Source organism: Equus asinus, chromosome 25 (assembly GCF_041296235.1).
Source record: "Equus asinus isolate D_3611 breed Donkey chromosome 25, EquAss-T2T_v2, whole genome shotgun sequence".
Lineage (NCBI taxonomy): Eukaryota > Metazoa > Chordata > Mammalia > Perissodactyla > Equidae > Equus > Equus asinus.
The window spans coordinates 12,717,986-12,739,901 of NC_091814.1; the positions used below are offsets into that span (position 1 = coordinate 12,717,986).

The 21,916-nt window shown below is 36.8% G+C and overlaps 1 protein-coding gene and 1 long non-coding RNA gene across 9 annotated transcripts in view; one reads left to right on the plus strand and one right to left on the minus strand.

Annotated features, from left to right (window-relative positions):
* Positions 1-669: 669 nt before the first annotated feature.
* On the minus strand, positions 670-9,632 carry LOC106846563 (uncharacterized). Of its 3 annotated transcripts, none has more exons than XR_011498141.1 (8): positions 9,494-9,632; positions 8,761-8,796; positions 8,178-8,225; positions 7,998-8,059; positions 5,181-5,211; positions 3,250-3,446; positions 1,455-1,504; positions 670-1,206 (listed from the first exon to the last, which is right to left on the minus strand). It is a non-coding gene; the product is annotated as an uncharacterized lncRNA (long non-coding RNA). The 3 variants fall into 3 exon arrangements; XR_011498142.1 differs by having other exon boundaries at positions 8,679-8,796; XR_011498144.1 differs by lacking the exon at positions 3,250-3,446.
* Positions 9,426-21,916, plus strand: part of VPS45 (vacuolar protein sorting 45 homolog) — a 60,937-nt gene continuing 48,446 nt past the window's right edge. For 2 of the 6 annotated variants that reach the window (XR_011498140.1, XM_070497389.1), the window contains exons 1-7: positions 9,755-9,948; positions 10,587-10,721; positions 13,948-14,008; positions 17,743-17,822; positions 18,878-18,946; positions 19,062-19,199; positions 19,637-19,747. Coding sequence is in view for 5 of the 6 variants with exons in the window: in XM_070497389.1 (XP_070353490.1) it covers positions 9,856-9,948; positions 10,587-10,721; positions 13,948-14,008; positions 17,743-17,822; positions 18,878-18,946; positions 19,062-19,199; positions 19,637-19,747 (687 nt within the window). In the remaining variant the exon portion in view is untranslated. Of the gene's footprint in view, positions 9,949-10,586; positions 10,722-13,947; positions 14,009-17,742; positions 17,823-18,877; positions 18,947-19,061; positions 19,200-19,636; positions 19,748-21,916 lie in introns of all 6 variants that reach the window. The other 4 variants (XM_070497385.1, XM_070497388.1, XM_070497386.1 and 1 more) reach the window with 4 other exon arrangements.

Consider the following 21,916-nt stretch of genomic DNA (forward strand, 5'->3'; position numbering starts at 1 on the left):
ATAAATGAAACAGCCTTCTTGTGAATTAGTGAGTTCCCTCCTATTTGGACATATTCAAGCAGATAATGGATGACTTTGTGCTAGAGATGTTGAAGAGAGACTTTGACATCAGGCAAGATAATTTCTACATTCCCTTCCAACTCATAGGATTCTTAAGATCCTCTAATTTTAGGTTCATGAGCTCAGTAAGAGTTATGATCGTTACAACATTTCCAGATGATATTGGACACCCATTTCTTCATAATCAATGATTCAAATACACTTTTTGATTTAACACAATGTATACAAAAATTGTTTTGAGTAAATAAAATCTCACACAACTATATTTTTCCAAATTTCAGAGCTGTTTAAAGGTTTAGTTTCTTTCTGCACATATATGTGATGCCTAATCCCATTCTAAGAGCTAAAAACACAAAACCCTTACCAAAATTAGACGTGCAATGACCAAATAAACTCATCCACTGCTTACCTGAAGGTCAAGGATATGTGGCAAAGAATACTATTTATAACAACCCAATATTACAATCTGGTCTATAAAATAACCCATCCTCACAAAGTTGAAAAAATGAGTTTAAAATATGAAGCAGTGACAAGATGTATTAACTTGTGAAAATGGTTCTTTAATTTGTGCCTTTAAGTTGATAGAAAAAAACTCAGTACTACAATAGATAAATTATATATCACTATGTTTATGTAGTATTTGTGGCCAAGGTCCCTAAACAGAAAGTTATCCAGGGGCCAGCCCCGTGGCATAGTGGTTAAGTTCAGCATTCTCTGCTTCAGCAGCCCAGGTTCACAGGTTCAGATCCCACACGGAGACCTACACCACTTGTCAGGCATGCTGTGGCAACAACCCACATACAAAGTCGAGGCAGACTGGCACACATTAGCTCAGGGCTAATCTTCCTCAAGCGAAAAAAACAGGAAGATGGACAACAGATGTTAACTCAGGGCTAATCTTCCTCAGCAGAAAAAAAAAATTATCCAGTGGTGCCACGGGGATCAATAATAGCATCAAGAATTATTAGATTCAGGACTGGCCTGGTGGCATAGTGGTTAAGTTTGCACACTCTGCTTCAGTGGCCCGGGGTTCACAGGTTTGGATCCTGGGTGCAGACCTACACACTGCTCATCAAGTCAAGCTGTGGTGGCATCCCGCATACAAAATAGAAGAGGATTGGCAACAGATATTAGTTCAGGGCCAATCTTCCTCACCAAAAAAAAAAAAGAGAGAGAGAGAGGAATTATTAGATTCAGATTTCATATTTTAGTTGAAAAAAGATAACATTTGTTTTCAAATTAAACTCTTAAAATAAAGAATATTATTCAACATATACCAGAGTTGAGGGAAATTTTTGGAAAAAGGAGACAAAAACGTATTGAGGAAGTCAACTTACTTTCCAGAGAACTCCACTAATATTAGAACCAAACATTTTTATTAGATACTAACTTACTTGCTTTTTTGTACCTTATGTCATCTTCTCTAGTTTGTGTTGTTACAGTCCTGCATATGTTAAATAAAAAAACAAACCAATTATATATTTTGCATGATCAATACGTTACAACATTAAGATCAGACTAATAATACAAACGCACTCCACTTTTTTTTTAAACTCCCTGCAATCGTACAGCAAGTCCTCAAGAACATAAAAACGTGAACAAAAAGGCTTTATATTTATCTTACAGAAGGTATAAACATCAGTTATAAAGAGATGCAAGCCTTATTTAGTTAAATATAATTAACATGATTACAAAAGCATCTCTAATAAAGCAGACAAAATAATTACATTGTTCATAGTTCTACTCAGAGTTCACTGAACTGTTAAAAACAACTTCAAAAACAATCAAATGCAAAGGCAAATCCCTACTACACAAATAAAATAAATGCAAAGAATGGTTAACCTTTGGATATTGACCAAGCATTCGTTTTTCCCCAGTCTAAACAACCTTGTCTTAATTCCTATGGCATACAGGACGGATTAGAAAAGAAGAGGCTAAAAATTAGCTGTTGCAGAGTTCCAGGAGTGTGGCATATGGGTGATGCAGTAACAGTGGAATTGAAGGGGGAAAGGCAGTCTTCCCCCCAAAACCTGCTCTTCCTGCAGTCTTCTTCATCTCAGTCAATGGCAGCTTCACCGGCTAATTGTTCAGGCTAAAAACCTGGTACCTTGCTGGCACTCCTGTTGCACATATCCTTCATCCAAATCACCAGCTAATACTATCACAGTCTCCAGAATCCAACCATCCCCTCACCATCTCCACCTCCCTGGCTAAGATCTCCCATCTCTCACCTGGATTATTGTAAATGCTACTAACCAGTCTCCCTTTTTGCCTTTGCCCTCTGGAGTTTATTCTCAACCCAGGAGCCAAATTGATCCTCTCCTCAAAGCTCTCTAGTGACTTCCTGCTTCAATTCAAAATAAAAGTCAACGCCCTCATAATAGTGTCCTGCAGAAACTGCTCCCCATTATCTCTTTCCCCCTCACTGCCTCAGCTCCAGCTGCACTGGCCACTTTGCTCTTTTATGAACAGACCACTCCCACCTCCAGGGTTTTGCAATTGCTCTTTCTTTTACCTGGAAGTTTCTTTATTTAGATACCACATGGCTTGTTCCTTTCACCTCCTTCAGGTTTCTGCTTAACGTGCACTTCTCCACAAATAATTCCTGGACCACTCTAGTTATAACTGCAAACCTTACACATCCCAATACTCCTCCATCTCCCTTCTTGAAACCTGTTTTGTTTTTCTCTATAGAATTTATCACTACCTAATTCCCATAAATTTTACTTATTTTGTTTGTCTGATTGTCCTCACTAGATGGTAAACTCAATGAGATTAGGGATTTTGTCTGTTTTGTTCAATGCTATTTTTCCATAGCTAGTACACAGCAGGTGTTTAATAAACACTTGTTGAAAGAACGAATATCCACCATTAATCCTCTAGCGACCAGTGTTGAGAACTAGATGCCTTACACCATTTGGGGTGCTTCATACCAGTGCTAAAGCAGATGCATACATAGTTAGATTTATATTAATATACTACTCGCAGAAATTGAACAAGACATGTACAGTATGCAGATATAAAGCAAAGAGAATAATTTCCATGTGCAAAATATAAAACTCCTAGATTTCTGAACTGAGGTTTTCAAAGTCCATTTCCTTCATTTGAAAGACAGAAGTCTAGTGAGCTTAAATCATTTCTGAAGCTCATCCAGACATTAGCAGTAAAATATACTACAAGTCAGATTACCTGGCTCTCAATTCAGTGTTCTTTTCATTCTATCATGGTACTCTTTAAACTTGAGCATTCCTCTGACCAGGAACTGAATCATTCTATAGCCTCTGAGTTGAAATCACTACATCACCAGGAAATAAATGTCTAACTCCCAATATTATTCCTCAATTAAGTCATAGTGAGTAGATGTTGCTGTATTCTTTCAATGATAACTAGAAATTAAAGGGAAAGAAACCAATTTCACTATTAATTGTAAATTTTGTGCCATGAACAAAGGAAGCTGTCATTTGCATTACAGTATTCTGGGTATAAGCATGGATTCTGGTATTCACACCTCCAGGTTCAAATCCCAGTTTTGTCACTTATTAGTGGAAATCTTCTTAATCTCTCTAAGCTCTGATTTTCTCATTTTTAAAAAGAGGGTATCGGCCCTACTTATGTCTTTGAGTTGTGAGAATAATGCACAGAAAGCACTGAGCACATGGCCTAACACATACATATTCATATTGACAGATGGACTGTCAATTGCAATCAGACATGAATAGAAGTTATAATCAGATACACCCCCTTCAAATTTTAGATGTTACTTTATATTTATTAAACTAATCTCCCAAATTAGAATGCTTGTTGATTTGAACCTTATAGCAATTAATTTTACCTAGTTCCTTAAGAAGTGAAAAAATTATAAAGCATTTTATAACTCATGCAACAACTCATATCCATTTAGCAATTCATATTCATGCAACAATTCAATAACATTTAAAGCCAAAAACAGATTAAACTCAACATTAAAGAATTTTGTAATCTATTTTTGCCAAAACAATGCATTTTCCCTCATTCATGTAGCCATTACTCAGTGGGCCAGCACCCTGTTACAAAGAGCCTATTAGTTATCGGTACCTTCTTGGTGGTCCAAGGGCGCCCTCTGCCTGAACACTGAAAAACTCAAAGCTAAATTAAATACTTTTTAAAAACTGATGCTTTCTCAAGTGAATTCTTAATCAGTAATTCTATGAAATTAATCCTCTCTTTAATCACTGCTACAGATAGTCAGAAAAAAACAAATGTTAGTCAGAAAAAAACAAATGTCGTGTCATCTGTTACAAGAGCACCAGAAAGGTCAAGTTTACATCCCTGTAATTTACCTGGGAGTTTGGAAAGAAAATCCATGATATTTTCCCCAGAATTTATTCCATATCATTCAATAAATTATTGGCGTGAATCACCTAAATCAGTATATTGATCTCTTTGTTTTGTCCACGTAAAACTCTACACTTTACTTAATATGCCATTGTAGCACTTTGCCCAGTAATGAGTATCACCAACATCAAATATTTATTGGGTATCTTCTGTGTACAGGACACTGCAGTAGGTCAAAAGGATGGAAAAAACCCATTCTCTATCCTCAAAGAAATGATTGTCTACTTTCTAAAAAAGGATGCGCACAAAGAAATCTATGGTAAGATGCCCACTGAAAAAGATAGGCTTCTCCCATTTGCTGCTTTCTGAGTCACCTTAGGAAAATTAGCTGACTTATCTAAACCTCAGTTTATCTGTAATACGGAGATGATACTCACCTCAAAACAAAGTTGCAAAAGTTAACTGAGATCTTTGCAAAGGGCTCAGCACATGTAAAATATCAGTAAAAGGTGGTTGCTTATATTTATTAGTATTACTAAGAGAAATCTTGAGTAACAACATCCTACATTAAATTTCATTGGCTTCAAATAGAAAGATGTGTAAACAAAATATTTTGTATCTTATTTTTTCAACATTAAATGTTCTCTCCAGTGAAGAAAAACGTGTGACCCTGACCAAATGCTTGATCAAGTCAATATTGAGCCATTTGTACAGGAATTATTTCATTATAAAAAATATAATTAAGACTACTTTACCACTAATGAAATTTAAGGATTTATAAGAACACACATTTTTCTGGTACTTACTTCAGGTAGCTTGCCTGTTCTCTTGAAACATCTAAAATGTTAAAAATAATTCTATCACATTTTATAGTCATCTACATTTCTAACACAAAGAACAGCCCAAGAACAAAATCATGATCACCAAACGGATCTTAGCAATATACATATGTAATTTCAGAAATAAGAACTTATACATCTCCTTAACACTACAAAGCACTTTTAAATTCATTTTGTGAATTTTAACAATTTCTCAGGGAAGCAAGCACATGACAAATATTTTTTATATTCAATTTATGGGTGGGGAAACTTATAAATAGTAAAACTAAGCACAGTACAAAATATTTGCTAAGAAAGAGTAATTAAAGCTAGCCTAAAGACTACATGTATTATCTCCCCTAATTCTCACACCAAACTAAGGTGGGGGTCATTTTCTCCACTTAGAAATGAGGAAACTAAGGCACAGAGCAGTTACGTAGCTTGACAAAGTCCCGCAACTGGCACACAGAATAATCAAATCCAGGTCGTCTGATTCCAGAGTCTGCGCTCTCAACCTCTATATATACTTCCTACGGCTTAAGATAATAATTTTCTTAAATATCCATAAGTCTATGTGACATAAATGGGGGGAAAGGATAGCTCTTTTTTACCGAAGAATTCCAAATAATAACTATAGAACAAATGAGGAAAATACTTAGCATCAGGTAAACACCAATTGTTTCAGGCAAGAACCATCAATGCCTTCTGGCTAAAATTAGCAGGTGAAATTACGATGAGAAATAGGATATTTGTAACACTTCAAGGCATCTCTCCATATAATATTTATTAATTACAAGGAGAAAAATAGTAACTCTACAGTGGAGAAAGCAGCAGACACCACCTAAACCAAGTGACCAAAGTTAACATCACCACCAGAAAGGCAGAATCATTGAAATTACTGAGTGCAGACAGAACCCTTCATGCAAATAATTTTACTTTCCTGAGGAAGATTAAGCCTGAGCTGACATCTGTTGCCAATTTGCTTATTTTGCTTGAGGAAGATTAGCCTTGAGCTAACATCCATGCCAATCCTCCTGTGTTTTGTATGTGGGTCACCACCACAGCATGGCTGATGAGTTGTGTAGGTCCATAACTGGGATCCGGGCCACCAAAGCAGAGCACGCTGAACTTAACCACTAGGCCACAGGCCAGCCCTGCAAATAATTTTTACTTAGTGATGTAAAACTTTTCAGTAGTTTTGCTACCACAAAGTTCAGTACTAAACCACCAACTGTGATAAAAATCTAACAAATTCTGAGTTTGGTAGGCAATAAACATCTGAAATCACTTGAAGCATATTTGTCCTAAGTTTTGTCTTTGTGAAAATTGTATGCTTTACAAATTATGGTGGAGCAGGCCAAATCTTCCCATTAATATTTCCATTATTGTATAGTAATGCAAGATAAAGTTATTATGGAAATTATATTTGGAAGCTATAGTTTACAAATACTGAAATTGATTCTATTTTTAAATTTTCTTATCAAAGGGGATTAAATACATCATAAGTAAGCAATAAGCTAAAAGATCTGTCTACCTTTTGATTTCAAATAATCAAAGCTGACATTTATTGAACATTTACTATGTGCCATTTTTTCTGCATTTCATTTAATTCTCACAATTTCATAAGGCAGATTATATTATCACCATTTATCAGATGAGGAAATGGTTAGAGAGGCTAAGAACATTGCACAAGGACTGACTGTCTGATGCTAGCAATACTGTCATTCTTTCTCCAAATATTTTTTCAATTGCTAACCAGTGGAAAATCTAATTAATTTGAGTTTCACTGAATTTCATCTTTACTTTCCTCCCATCCAGGGCTTGTTGGGGAAATCTTAACACATAGCAACAAGAAGAACGGTAGACAATTAGTAATCTAAGATAACTAAGAGTTGGCCATATTGTTATTATAATTATACAGAAGCTTATTTACATATTCTTTGTTTTATATCAAGTTTTGAGTTCTTATAGAGGAAAAACAGGATTTTGATTAAATATAAAATGGGTAGTTAAATCACTAAATAGGACACACTTTGTAGGAAGCTAAAGCACATGTAATTATTCAGGTAATCATTACTGATTATTCCCTTGACATACATATTTACAAGTCTAAACAAAATGTACAACTGTAAATACTGTATTTTTTTAACATCTTGTTTTCTATCCTCAAAGCAGATTTCTTAGACCCAGCGAAAATAAATTTTTCAAGTGCCTGCATTAGAAAATTTTACAACTGATGTAATCATTCACATTTGAAGAATGTCATGATTTATTTTTTAAATTTGAAGTCTTAATTATTGAAAATATTTCTTGTTAATATAGTTTATTTGCACGTTAAGTAAAATAACATAAGTAGGGCACTTCATATTGCCTTCTGAATTTGCTGTGTCTTGCCTATAACAAAACAAGTCACTCTGGGTTTATCCCAGATGAGTCACAAAGCAAGAGTTTGGACTTCATCATTAGTTTCAGTTCTATTTTTAGAGGTATGGGGATAGAAAGAAGTTCTTAATCTGGAGATATTTAAAATGGCCTTTGTAGTTTTCTTCAGAAAGGAAAAAGGCTGTCAAACTTCCAGACCATCACAGCCTACTTTAAATATATAACTATTTTGTACAAAATGTTTACATTCCACATCTTATCAATGTATAAAATAACACTGCCACTGACATCAATGGAATTTCATGGCAACGGAACGAGTTAGTAAGCCTTATCAAAATAGGCATTTTCGCCCTCCTTTAAAATTTATAATTGTCCAAGTATAAATAATCAAAAGGATGTAGTTTCTTTCCACATACTACTTACAGATTGACTACTGTCTAAAAAAGCACAAAGTTCACGGACAAATTTTTCTCTCCTTGTTCTTTCTAAAACAGACATAAAATGGAACACAATCTTAGACTAAAGTCCAAATTATAGGTAAGAAAACAAAAACGAAGTGACACAGGAGGGTGGAGGTGAATTTTCAAATATTGATTAACTTACAAGATTCATAAGTGTTTCATTTCTCATTAAGCATTGGTTTGCTGTTTTCTGTAACATATGAACATTTCAAATTGATTAAGAATAGAATTTTCATATAACATTAGATTTTTCTCATTTGTATCCAAAGATTCTCATTTTCATTCTACTCTAACTTTTCTTTGAAAACATATCTCAAAAATAGAAAAAATGCCCAATGCGAAGTTTTAGTTACTTGGTAGAAAAACTGAAAAGGAGAGAAAATAATTTTCGCAATTTCAGATGAAAAAATCTATATATCAAGTGGGTTTTGATCGCTTAAAGAATTTGAAAATACACTGTATATAACATTTTATAAAGTAGTCTTAACAGCCAGATTAATGTTAGCGTGCTCTGGGTCTAGTTTTAACTGTATACTTCTTACAACATAATGAAAGAACGACTGATTTGGTAATGAACTGTTGATTAAACTGACCCCATCAAACACTACTCATTATTTTGGTGGAAATATTTACAAGCAATTACAGTCACTGATTTCTCGCAGTTGTTTCTTGTTATCTTACTGACTTTACAACTCCCCAACGTAAAGGTGCAGAAAACTGTTTACCCTCCTTTTCGAGAAACAGTACGAGGGAGAGAAGACCTGCGGGGTATAAACACAAATACAGACATTTAGAAGTGGATGGCTTTAAGATTCATTTTGTTGCTAAGTTTTTGACGTTTCTTAAATCAAACTTTGTAAATTTTCCCTTAAAATCCCCACGCTACTTTTGCTTTAGCCCGCCGGGCACGCGCTGCCTACCCACTGCAGACTCCCTTAACGCGGCTCCCGGCCGCAGTTGCAGCGTCGAGGTCCCCAGCACCGCGCGAGTCGGAGCCCGCGGAGTCCGAGCGCCCAGGACGCCGGGCCCGGAGTCGCTCCGGGCTCCGCTGGACCCGCGGGCTGCGAGGCTCGCCCGCCGACCCCAGCTCCAGGCCCTCGTGCGGATCCGAGGGCTCCCCCAAAACATCCCTAAAGGCATTCCCTTTGTTCAGTCATCCATTCAACAAATATCTGTTCCATTTCGGACGCCCCCTCAGTCTTGAGAAAACCAGTGCGGCCTCACTTTGCAGGGCACTGGCCTCCCTTGCGAACGACCCAACGAGGCCGAGGAAATCGACTCTCGGCCACCACTTAGCAAACACCGCGTAGGATTTGCCAAATGCCGTCCCTGCGAATCCCGGGCGTCCGGCGGCATTACGCCACCTCCCTTCCCTTCACCCTTCACTGCCACCCAAGAAAGCGTTCATGGCCAACTGTGACCACGGCCAGGCTCCGCGCTTCTCGCCTCGGAGCCAACCTGACGCCACGTTCTCCCCAAACCAGCGGGCGGGACTTCAGGGCCAGGCCGGGGCATCCCGGACCAAGGGCTGGAGCAGTCCTAGAGTCCGGGCCTCAAACACGTCCAGGCTGGAGGCGGGTAGAGAATCACGTCTGGGTGTGGCGGCCCAAGATGTCTCAGCCCGACTTTGCCATCGCGCCCCGAGGCTTGGTCCCCCGGGCGCGCAGCGGAACTACAACTCCCACCACCGCGGCCGCCCGGACTTCCGGAAGCCAGTGCCGGGCGGAAAGGAAGCGGCTGAGACGGGGCCAAGAGGCTGGGGGTTAATTTAACCGGAGGGGGTGGGAAGGGCTGTAGGGCTAACCTGTCAGTTCGCCACCATGAACGTGGTTTTTGCTGTGAAGCAGTACATTTCCAAAATGATAGAGGACAGCGGGCCGGGTATGAAAGTACTTCTCATGGATAAAGAGACGGTGAGTTTGCTTCTGCTCAGTTTTTGTTTGTGAGGGAACCCTCCCTCCCCTCCAATAGCCGGTCCCGTTCCGCTGTAGGATTTTGTATCTGATTAAAGAGTTTTTAAATGAGGGTCAGCTCTGTGTGGAACTGAAAGGTTGTATAAAGCTTGCCCAGTAGGTTTTCGGTCTAAATGACTCTAACTACTACCCGAGATTTCTTCTTGTACCCGAACAATGTATTGAAGTCAGAAATCCTTTTCCAAATGTCTCTGCCACGAAATACTATGTGAGACAGAGCACTTGGAAGACTGTGGGATGGTCCTATTATTTCCACTCAGCGTTGTATTTTTAAAGTAAGGCTGTTGGGGCTCAAGCTGAGATAATAGGTTATTGTTTGTTGGTCACGGAATTTTTTTAAAAAATCTTTAAGATGATGGAAAACATTTGGTGGGAAATTTATGAATTTTCCGTGTTCAGAGAGAGCATGCTTTTCATTCTGGTACGTTGCCTCCATGTTTTGGATGCAGTAAATGTTATTAGTTATATTAATATTTGTTATCCAGCTAAGTATTAATGAAAAAAAATTAAGTCGTAGATATTGCTACTTGTTTTTATTATTCTAGACCGTCATAATATTAGTTAATTCTTCTTTACAGACTGGCATAGTGAGTATGGTATACACACAATCGGAGATTCTTCAGAAAGAAGTATACCTTTTTGAACGCATTGATTCTCAAAATCGAGAAATCATGAAACACCTGAAAGCAATTTGTTTTCTTCGACCTACGAAGGTACTACATAAACTGAGCTGCCATCTGCCCAGGCAAATACAGAACACGTGATCTGAAGGCATTAAGGAGGCAAAATAAATTTGTGTTATCATTTGCGGCATCATAATTATCCTGGTTTATCAGAGTTATAACCTTGACTCCCCCGCTTTCCACATCTCAGTTCACTCCTGACCAGTTTTTCAAGGAAAAAGCCAGTTTTTCTCTTGATGATGTTGTTTCGGTTCTCAGCTTTTTCCAAAGCCACTAACTTCCATAACAGAGACCCACATCACTTTATTCCTGGATTAACTTCCATACCTATCACACTGAACACCATTGCCCCTTAACCTTAGATACTTAGATGTTTATATCAGTGTCTTAAGTCTTTATCATTTTATTCACATCTATGCTCAGGAACCTAGAATGACTCAATTTTACTTCCATTATTAAATCTATATGTAATAGCCCAAGCTTCAAAGCCCTCCTTTAGCTGGTCTAGTCTGCCCCTACGTATCCGACCCCCTATGTCCTACCTCTGCTCTTCCACTACAGCCACCTAGACCCTTTTATCATCCCTCCACATACTCATTCCTGTCCTCTGTTCTCTTCCCCTAATTAAAGGTTCTTTAGCCTTCTATCAGTTTCATTCATCATCTAAATCTAGCTTGAGTCCTCCTTTAAAAATCCTAGCTATTTCAATCTTTGTTTGTTTGTTTTGGTGAGGGAGATTGGCCCTGAGCTGACATCTCTACCAGTCTTCCTCTCTTTTGTATGTGGGATGCCACCACAGCATGACTTGAGTGGTGTATAGGTCCACACCCAGATCCAAACCTGTGAACCCCAGGCTGCCGAAGCGAAGCACATGAACTTAACCACTACGCCACCGGGTCAGCCCCTCAATCTTATTTTGTATATTCTCTTGCCTTGTATTCATGTTCATCAACTCCAATGTACTCTTTTTACCATGCTTGTACATTATGTACTTTCCAAAATGTAAATTTGATCATGTTACCCCTGCTTGAAATCCTTGAATGAATTCTCATTGCTTTTATGATGAAGACAAACTTAATTATGGCCTACAATGCCTTGTGTTGTCTAGTTCCTACCATTTCTACAGCCTCATTTCAAATCATTCCCCCTTTTGCATTTAGCCATGTTAATTTTTCAGTCCACTGTATTACATCATATCACAGGACCTTTCCACAGTCTCTTCTCTCTGCCTGGAACTTCTTCACTTCCTCAAGCAAATCTTCCTTGGCATTACTGACCAGGTCAAACCCCGCCCTCTTATAAGGACTCATAGCACCATCTTCCTCTCCCTGTTGTTTGTCAGGGTTGAAGTTTTATATAGTTTGTGTGATTAATTAATATCTTTCTCACCTACCAGCAGTAAGCTCCATAAAAGCGGAGATGGTATCTGCTTTTTCACACTATTATGTCCCCAGTGCCTGCCACGTAGTGGATACTCAGTAGTTCCTCAATTAATGAATACGTTAATTAGTAATATTTTATACTAGTTTCCAGTTGTTTCATATTTGTAGCTCTTAGTCATGAAATTTTGGTTCTGAGAGGGATCTTAGAGATATAGTATGGACTAGATGTAGTCCATCATTTTCCTAACATTTTTTATTAGAGAAACTCTTTACAGCTATATATACACTCACTCGAACTCAAAATATGTTCTTAAAAACAATTTTTTCTTAAGATTATATTATAAAGTTAATTTTTAATGTATTTTAATCTAAATGACAATTTTAAAAACATTTTTCCCATTTAGCAAGCAATATGTGTGGTTTATATTACTTTTAATTCTGTAAGGAAATGTATGATTTTTTTCCTAACATTCAAAAATGATATTTTTATATCGTGTACTTTGGGGACCAAATTTACATTGAAATTTAATCATGTGTTATAGTATCAAAAATAGATAAAAACGTGCATTATGATCTTATGTAACTGGAGTTCTTGCCAGCCCTGGTGGTGTGGTTAAGATTTGGCACTCTCTCTGCCCCACCCTGGGTTCGTTTCCCAATCAGTGAAACACACAAACCACACCACCACCCATTTGTCGGTTGTCATGCTGTACCCAAGTGATGGCTGTGTGTTGCTGTGATACTGAAAACCATGCCACTGGTATTTCAAATATCAGCAGATTCAGGATCACCCATGGTGAACAGTTTCAGTGGAGCTTCCAGACTAGGACAGACTAGGAAGAAGGACCCGGCTGTCCACTTCTGAAGAAAACTGGCCGTGAAAGCTCTATGCATAGCAGCGGGGCGTTGTGTGATATGGCTTGCAAAGATGAGAGGATGGTTTACAAAGGCCAGGCAGAGTTCAGCTCCACTGTACACAGGGTTGCTAGGAGTCAACGCTTGACTCGAGGGCACTAACAGCAACAATTGGAATTCTTATGGTTAGATCATATAAAAATCAACTGTTTTTTACTTCTAAATTTCATATGTTATTTTAAAATTGTGTAACTTTAGAAGAAGTCTTAGCTGCTGTTTGCAAATACTTTACAAACCTTGCAGTTGTACAGAGTTTAGGTCCCAACAATTTAAAAGCCAAAGTGAATATAATTATATTTTCTCTTGAAAGTTGGTTTTTAAAGGGCTAAACATATTTTGATATTTCATATAAGAATTTTTATCAGATGAATACAATTTATAGACAAGCAGCTTGAGACAAATTTCAGAATTATTATCAATTTTGTGTTTTATTTCAACATCTGTGTCCTTCCTATTTTTTAATCTTTTTTTTTTTTAAAGATTGGCACCTGAGCTAACAACTGTTGCCAACTTCTTATTTTTTGTTTTTCCTCCCCAAATCCCCCCAGTATATAGTTGTATATTTTTAGTTGTGGGTCCTTCTAGTTGTGGCGTGTGGGACGCCACCTCAACATGGCCTCATGAGCGCTGCCATGTCCGTGCCCAGGATCTGAACCCTGGGTCGCCGAAGTGGAGCATGTGAACTTAACCACTCGGCCACGGGGCCAGCTCCTATTTTTTAATGTTAATTTGACCAAGGTAGCACAGCTAGTTAATATTATATATGATTCTTGATCATTAAATTTAATGTATCTCTTTTTCATCCCCAGCCCTCACCGCCCCCCCCAACATATATACACTTAATCTAGACCTCAGCACACGGTAGACTCTCAGTAAATAGTTAAATAAATAAATCAATGGACATTTATTGCTTTTTCACATAAGCAATGCTCATACTTTGTTTGTTCTTTCTTTTCTAGGAGAATGTGGATTATCTGATTCAGGAGCTCCGAAGACCCAAATACAGTATATATTTTATTTGTAAGTGTGTTGTTTCACCTATTCAGTCATGTAACTTTATCCTAGCTAGCATGTTCTTTGGGCACTTCATGTCATCGATAAGTTTACTGAATCCATCACTATAAGAGTCTTTTTTTTTATGTCCTTTTGAAGTATTAAAAGTCTTATGACCAACATTCTGTTTGAGAGAGCTAAATGTGATTTCCATTCATCATTGATGGCTTAGGTAAAAAAAAAAAATTTAAGTTTTACTTTGCCTCTTAAGATTCTTTGAAAATCAAAAGTAGTAAGTAGCCAGATTTCACATCCCACCTTTACAAAAGAAGTGCATACTTATTTCTATTTTACACTTTTATAAACTGAGGCCTAGAAGCTGATTTATTTATTTGGAGGGAGGATATACTTGAGTTTGTTGGAAAAGCAGAGTTTCATTTTACATACCAGATGAAAATATACCACTTCTCTTCACTACTTTAAGTAATACTTGAAAGTACAAGTCATCAGGTAGATATCTCTTATGTGCATAACTTTTTTTGGGGTGAGAGGGAGTCCTGGAAATAAATTAGGTTTCTGATTACTATACAATATGTACAAGGTTTTGTGATGTAATAGATTCTGCTTTGGACGTTACATCTTTTCTCCTCTAGATGTCATTATTGATCTTTATAGAATTAGTATAGTTTATTCGATGCTGTTTCCAAAACAAAGGACAAAATTTAACAATCAGTATGTAGGGCACTTGAGAAGTTTTAAAGCTTACTTGAAGGCTTTGAAGTTTTAGAGTTTAGACTATAGTCTAACACATGCATACTTTCTTCAGCATGTACTGCAATTTAGTAACCATACCAAAAATTAATATTTGTGATAAGACTTTGAATTTTATAAAGAACTTTCTCATATATTATTTCATTTGGCCCTTACAACAATCTCAACAGGTAAAAATAGGCAATTTTATTAGTTTCTGTCATTCTAGTTTTTTGTTTTGTTTTGTTTTTTTAGCTAATAGTCGCAGGTTTTCTGTCTTAATTAAACTTTATTTTGAAATAACTGTAGATTCACACACAGTTGTAAGAAATAATACAGAGATCCCATATTTCCTTTACCCAATTTCCCCCAATGTGACATCATACATAACTAGAGGACACTATCACATCCAGGATATTGACATTGATACAATCAAGATACAAAACATTTCCCTCTCTATGGGGATCCCTCATATTGCCCTCTTATAACTACTCTACTTCCCTCCCACCCCAACCCCCTCATTAACCCCTGGCAGCCATTAATCTGTTCTCCATTTCTATAATTTTGTCATTTCAAGAATGTTATATAAATGGAACCATACAGTATATAACCTTTGGAATTGGCTTTTCTGTACTCCGCATAATTCTCTCGAGATTTATCCAGGCTGTTTTGTATCAGTAGTTCATTCCTTTTGATTACTGAGTATAGTCCATGGTATAAATGTACCACAGTTTGTTTATTCACCCATTGAAGGACATCTGCGTTGTTTCCAGTTTTGGCTGCTATAAATAAAGCTACTATACACATCCATGTACAGGTTTTTGTATGAACATAAATCTTCATTTCTCTGTAATAAATAATGCTCAGGAGACTAATTGCTAAGTCATATCGTAGTTGTGTGTTTAGTGTTTTAAGAAACTGCTAAACATTTTCTAGAGTGACTGTACCATTTTACATTTCCACTAACAATGTACAGGTGATCCAGTTTCTTTGTATCTTTATGAGCATTTGGTGTTGTCCCTTTTCATTTTAGCTATTCTGATAAGTGTGTAATCATTCCAGTATTTTTTAGTCTGATCACAAGCTGGATCTTAGGAAAGTGTAGAAATGTTTGTACTCGGTAACATACCTAGAGAGAGAGAGAGAGATTCCCTGTGCTGCCAAATTTAAGTGGACACCTAACAGAGTCACTCTTGCTGAGTCTCTTAGCTAAAAATTGAATAGGTCATGAGATGAAGGACTCCTTTTTTCTCTGAAGAGAGTTCTTTGGGGCCAGCCCCGTGGCCAAGTGGTCTAGTTCACGTGCTCCGCTTCAGTGGCCCAGGGTTTGCTGGTTCAGATCCTGGGCATGGACATGGCACCGCTCGTCAGGCCATGCTGAGGCAGCGTCCCACATGCCACAGCTAGAAGGACCCATAACTAAAATATACCACTATGTACTGGGGAGGACTTGGGGAGAAAAAGCAGAAAAAATAAATAAATAAATAGAGTTCTTTGATACAGTGGTTGAGATTAATAACAAATAATAAATCTAATATTTATTCTTCTGGTTCTAAAGATTGAATTGGGCTGTAAATCTCTGTAATAGAAGAAAAAAATTATATATATTAAAGTAGTTAGCACTAAAGCCTAGGAAAAATAGACTGTTGAAATTTCTTGGGTGGAGTAATCAATTTCACAATTTTATCTGTTTGAAATAAACTAAAATGAGTTTGTATATAATAATTTTATTCACTACAGAGTTTCATCACAATTTATATTAGCACTAAACTGCCCTGTTAAATAATTTTATTTTTGCATATTTTTGTGTCTACTAAATACCTTGTATAACAAGCCCCTCCCTTTTATTAAAAAAATCTTTTTATTATGGACATTTTAAAATACATACAAAAGTTGACAGAATAGCATAATAACTCCCAATGTACCCATCACCCAGTTTCAACAATTACTGCACCAAGGCCAATCTTGTTTTAGCTGTACTGCCACCTACTCCCACACCAATGTTATTTTGAAGAAAATGTAAGATAGCATATGATTTCATTCACAAATATTTCAGTATGCGTCTCTAAAAGATGAAGACTCATTTAAAAAAATACCATTAGTACATCCAAATAACAAAAAATAATTCCTATTTTCAAGAAATCGTTCGGTGTTCAAATTTCAAATTCTCGTCTTTTTTTTTCTCACTGGTTGTTTGAATCGGGATCATAGTAAGGTCCACACATTGCTATTGGTTGATATGTTGTTTACGTTTCTTTAATCTATAGATTCTCTCTTTCTCTCTCCTGTGCAATTTATTTATTGAAGAAACTACGTTGCTCTGTTAAAGTTTCCCACAGCTGGATCTTGCTGATTGCATCCCTTGGAATAGTTTAACATGTTCTTTGCAGTTTAAAATGTTCCTCCGTCCTCTAGTTCCTGTAAATTGGTATCTGGATATAGAGGCTTAATTAGATTCAGGTTTGATTTCTTTTTGGCCAGAATACTTCGTAGGTAGTGTTGTGTGCTTCGGTGATTGTCTCTTATTGTGATATTAGCAGCAGTTGATACTCAATGCCTAAGTCCATCTGTTGATTCATTAGTGGTTGAAAAAAAGGATGATGATGTTTTAATTCTATCATTACCATTCCTTCTTTGTTTTTTATCTGGAATATTTCTATAAAGAGAAATTTTCCCTCATCTACTATTTGGTTATCTGGTGGTACAGTTTGTATACAGAAAGATAAAAGCTTACTTCTTTTCCTTTATTTGCTATTTTCAATAACTTGGTTCCCTAGCATCTGCCAGTGCCTACAATGGTGGCCCCTTTTCTTTTTTGACTGATATGAATTTATGGACTTAAATATATTTGTGCTACTCATTCCAATTTGAAGTTGTTTGACTTTGACATATACCACAATGTATACTAAACTTCAGTTAGTCTTTAGGCTTTAACAGTCAGGCCCACTTATGTCTAATTGCAGCAGAGATGATCTCCTTTGAGTAAACCACAACTCATATGTCTGTTTCAGATTTCAGTAATGTGATCAGCAAGAGTGATGTGAAGTCATTAGCTGAAGCTGATGAACAGGAAGTTGTGGCTGAGGTTCAGGTAAACATATTGATCCTCTAACACATCTCTTACATTGGCCCTCTTTAAAAATTTCAGTCTAAAAATAAGGGAGGTGCTGTCTCAAAAGAGGGGAGACTTGATCAGACACAATAAATGTGCATTGCACCAGACTATACTCATTTAGAAAGTTTGGAAGAGGTATCAAATTGGATGGGAAGAGAATTAAAGGAGTCAATGGGAATAAGGAGATTGGACCAGTACTTGATGCTATTGGATTGGTAGGAAGTGTTTCACAGGGTTGGGGACAGAGTCAGATATGTCTTATGCTAGTTTTATAAGCCACAGTATCAGAATGTTCATCTATAGGACTGTGTATGATTGGGAGAGAATAGGAAGTAAAGGATGTGAATGAGGTTTGTTAAAGTTCTGTTTGTGATTATCTTGCTTTGGGAAGTAATAAGCAGACTTTTGTCATTAGGTTGAAACTTGGAACTCCTAAATATTTATTCTATGTGCTACCTGATACATCACCTTAGAACATAGCATGTTATCTTTCCCTTCTTAGACACTTTAGGGTTCTTGAATACATTTATCACAAGCATTTAGACATGTTTATCAATAAGTGAAGAATATTCTCTTCAGGGCAGCAAATAAACAAGTTTTGAATTTTCAGAAGGATGTGCTAGGTGATAAATGAATTTAAAAGATGACTTATTTTAAATCATATTCTCCCTCATGAGAATACACTGAACAGCAAAATTCTTTTTCTGAGTGTAACATTGTATATCCTATAGGAATGTTTTGTTTTTACTAATTGATAAGTGTACATAGAGGTCTCCAGAAATATAATGTATATACTTCTACAGCTTTTGTTTTTTGGGTTTTTTTTTAAAGATTTATAATCGCTGCTCTTTTATAATTATTTTACTAACCCCCACATTGAGTATTGCTACTCAATTGTTAATTGATCAATTTTTGTATCTTTTTTACACCTGCATTTTCTCAAATTTGATTATATCACATATGAAAGTATTACTACATGATACAGTTGGAGTTTATGGAATGACTAACTGGTCTTCGTGCTCTGTTTGCAGGAATTTTATGGTGATTACATTGCTGTGAATCCACATTTATTTTCTCTCAATATTTTGGGTTGCTGCCAGGTATGAAAGAAAGGGTTAAAAAAAAGTCTATCAGGTGGGAGATAATTCAGCAAGTAACTAGACTTGTAAGAAAAAATTCAAATATTTTCTCTGAATATACATTTTTAACAAAAAGGGTCGAAATTGGGATCCAGCCCAGCTATCCAGAACAACTCAAGGACTGACAGCGCTCCTTTTATCTCTGAAGAAATGTCCCATGATTCGTTATCAGCTTTCATCAGAGGCAGCAAAGAGACTTGCAGAATGTGTTAAGGTATGGCATTCCCTATCCCCAGTTGCAAAACATCAAAACCATTCATTTCCTTATCATATTTCAAAAACTAAAGGAATATTTTATCTACAACCAAGGAGATAATGTGTTAGGTTTACTGGCAAAGAGGTAGGTATTTGTAATTCAAACCCAAAAGCACCAAATCAGAGCTAAGATTCTTAGGTTTAACCCAAGAAACATTTGCAAGCTGCTTAACTTCTTTTGATCCAGTTAAACCACTTGTAAAATAGAGTTTCAAATCCTAACCTCTTAAATAGAATGCTACTAAACTTTGTCAAGCTTCTGATTCCTTTTATGGAATGCCTGTGAAGGTGCAAAGAACTATTGTTAAATGTGGTTTTTATGTATTAATTTCCTATTTATATCATGTCTATCTGCAACTAATTGGTTGACCAAACCATCTTCTTTCTCACCCACAGCAAGTGATAACTAAAGAATATGAACTGTTTGAATTCCGGCGGACCGAGGTTCCTCCATTGCTACTTATTTTAGATCGCTGCGATGATGCCATCACCCCATTGCTAAACCAGGTGCAGAACCCTTTGTTAGCATAATAGAAGGAGGATTTCAAGTGGGATTCATCAAAATACAGATGTGGAAATGAACAGCATGGTCCATTTATTTGCTTCCCTATTTTCAGCTATTCTTGTTTTTGCCTTATATTTCCTGGTATTTGGTATCACTATTCTTCCAGCCACAGTCATCTTTGACTCTCTTCTGCCTCATCCTTCCTGTCTCTTTCTGCCACTAACCCCGCCCTTAATCAAGGCAACTTCTAGGTTCTGTGAATTCTACTTTTCCAGGGTCTGTCTGCTCTTTTCCATTCTTACTGCCATTACCTTGGTGTAGACCCTAATCTCTTATAGGAATACTGAAATAGTCATCTACTTGATTCCCCCACTTTCTTTTTTTTTGTGAGACAGATTGGTCCTGAGCTAACATCTGTTGCCAATCTTTCTCTTTTTGCTTGAGGAAGATTATTGCTGAGCTAACCTCTGTACCAGTCTTCCTCTATTTTGTATATGGGATGCCACCACACCATGGCTTGATGAGCGGTATGTAAGCCTGTGCCCAGGATCCAAACCTGCGAACTCTGGGCTGCCAAAGTAGAGTGTGCGAACTTAACCACTACACCACTAAGCCCCCGATTCCCCCACTTTTAATTTCTTCCCACTCTAATATATTTCATAGGTGCCGTGTTGTTAAATTACTTTTCGTAAAGCACAGTTCTGATCCTATTACTCCTGGTTTAAAAATCCTCATTGGTTCCCATTCGTCTACTGGGTTAAATACAGACTCCTGAACTTGGCATCCAAGAGCTTTCACAGTGTAGGCCCAACCTTATATGAAACCTCCAGCTCACTACAGTGCAGCTATGCCACATGGTTTCCACCATAATGTTATTCATTTTGTGACCTTTGTCTAAACTCTGGAATGTTTGAAATATCTTCTCTTCCCATCTTCACCTATCATAATATTTCTCCTTTAAAACCACTCAAAACGTCTCCTTCAACTTTCAAGCATTCTTTTTTTCTCTAAAATTGCTACAGAACTTTGTGTCTCTCTTTACGTCTCATGCTGCACTTGCTGTGTTGTACCTTTGATTGTTTTTACACTCTCCTAGGTTCAAGGCAGACTGTGTCGTACCTGTGTTTGTTCTTCTGCAAGTTCAAGCACAGTGCTTTGCACATAGTAGGTGCTTTATTAATAGTGACTTTTGATTTGTAGCAACAGGCCCAGCACAGTCTATATTTCAGTTTTTTTCCAGCTTATAATAATGTTAATGCTAGGGGAAATCTGTGTCTATGGAATGGAACTTCTCTGTGATATGGTAGCTTTTTATTTCTAAAATTCAAAGTAATATATATTCACTAAAGAGATTTTGATAATACAAAAAAGTAGAAAGAAAAATGATTGCCTGTAATTCTGTTTCCCAAAGAAAAGCAACCATTCATTCAACAAATTTCACTGAGGACCTGTTATGTGTCAGGGACTATATTAAGTACTGGAGATAAAAGGTTAAAAGATACAGTCTCTGCTCTCAGAGAGCTCATGGTCCAATGGGAAAAGAAGTAAACAGATAATTTTAATTATAGAGTAAGTGCTAATGGCAGAAGCATGGACAGGATGCTGTCTATGGAAGCATAAAACATTTTGTTGTACTTATTTCAAATGCCCTAATGAAACTTGCTTTTTCAGGGATTCGTTTGGCAACTATTTTAGTAAATAAAGAAACTTCTTTTATAACCTCAAGTTATTTCTTAATAAATCTAGATTGCTTAAGGTAAAGTATACATATATAAATATTTATAGCATTTAGATTCTAGATTTAGAGGGTAATTTGCTGGAAAATACTTAGTTTTGTCTAATGGGCCTATGACTAAAAGTAACCCATTCTCCATAAATGGTGAGAAGCCAAAATTTGGAGTTTCTCCTTTCCGGTTTTACCAAATAAGTTCACATTTTGTACGACTGGAAACCAATCCTTCACCAATTCACTTTAAGTAAAGATATATAATAAAATAGATTCAGAGGCAAGCTTCTGAATATGAGTGTTTTGATAAACTCACAAGGTTTTTTCTGATAATATTAGTGTTTCCAGGACAAATATAGCACAACTCAGATCTGCAAGAGCACACTTCTCATGCTGCAGAAAACCACAGAAGCGTACAGGAAATGGTACAGCTTGTAACTGCAGT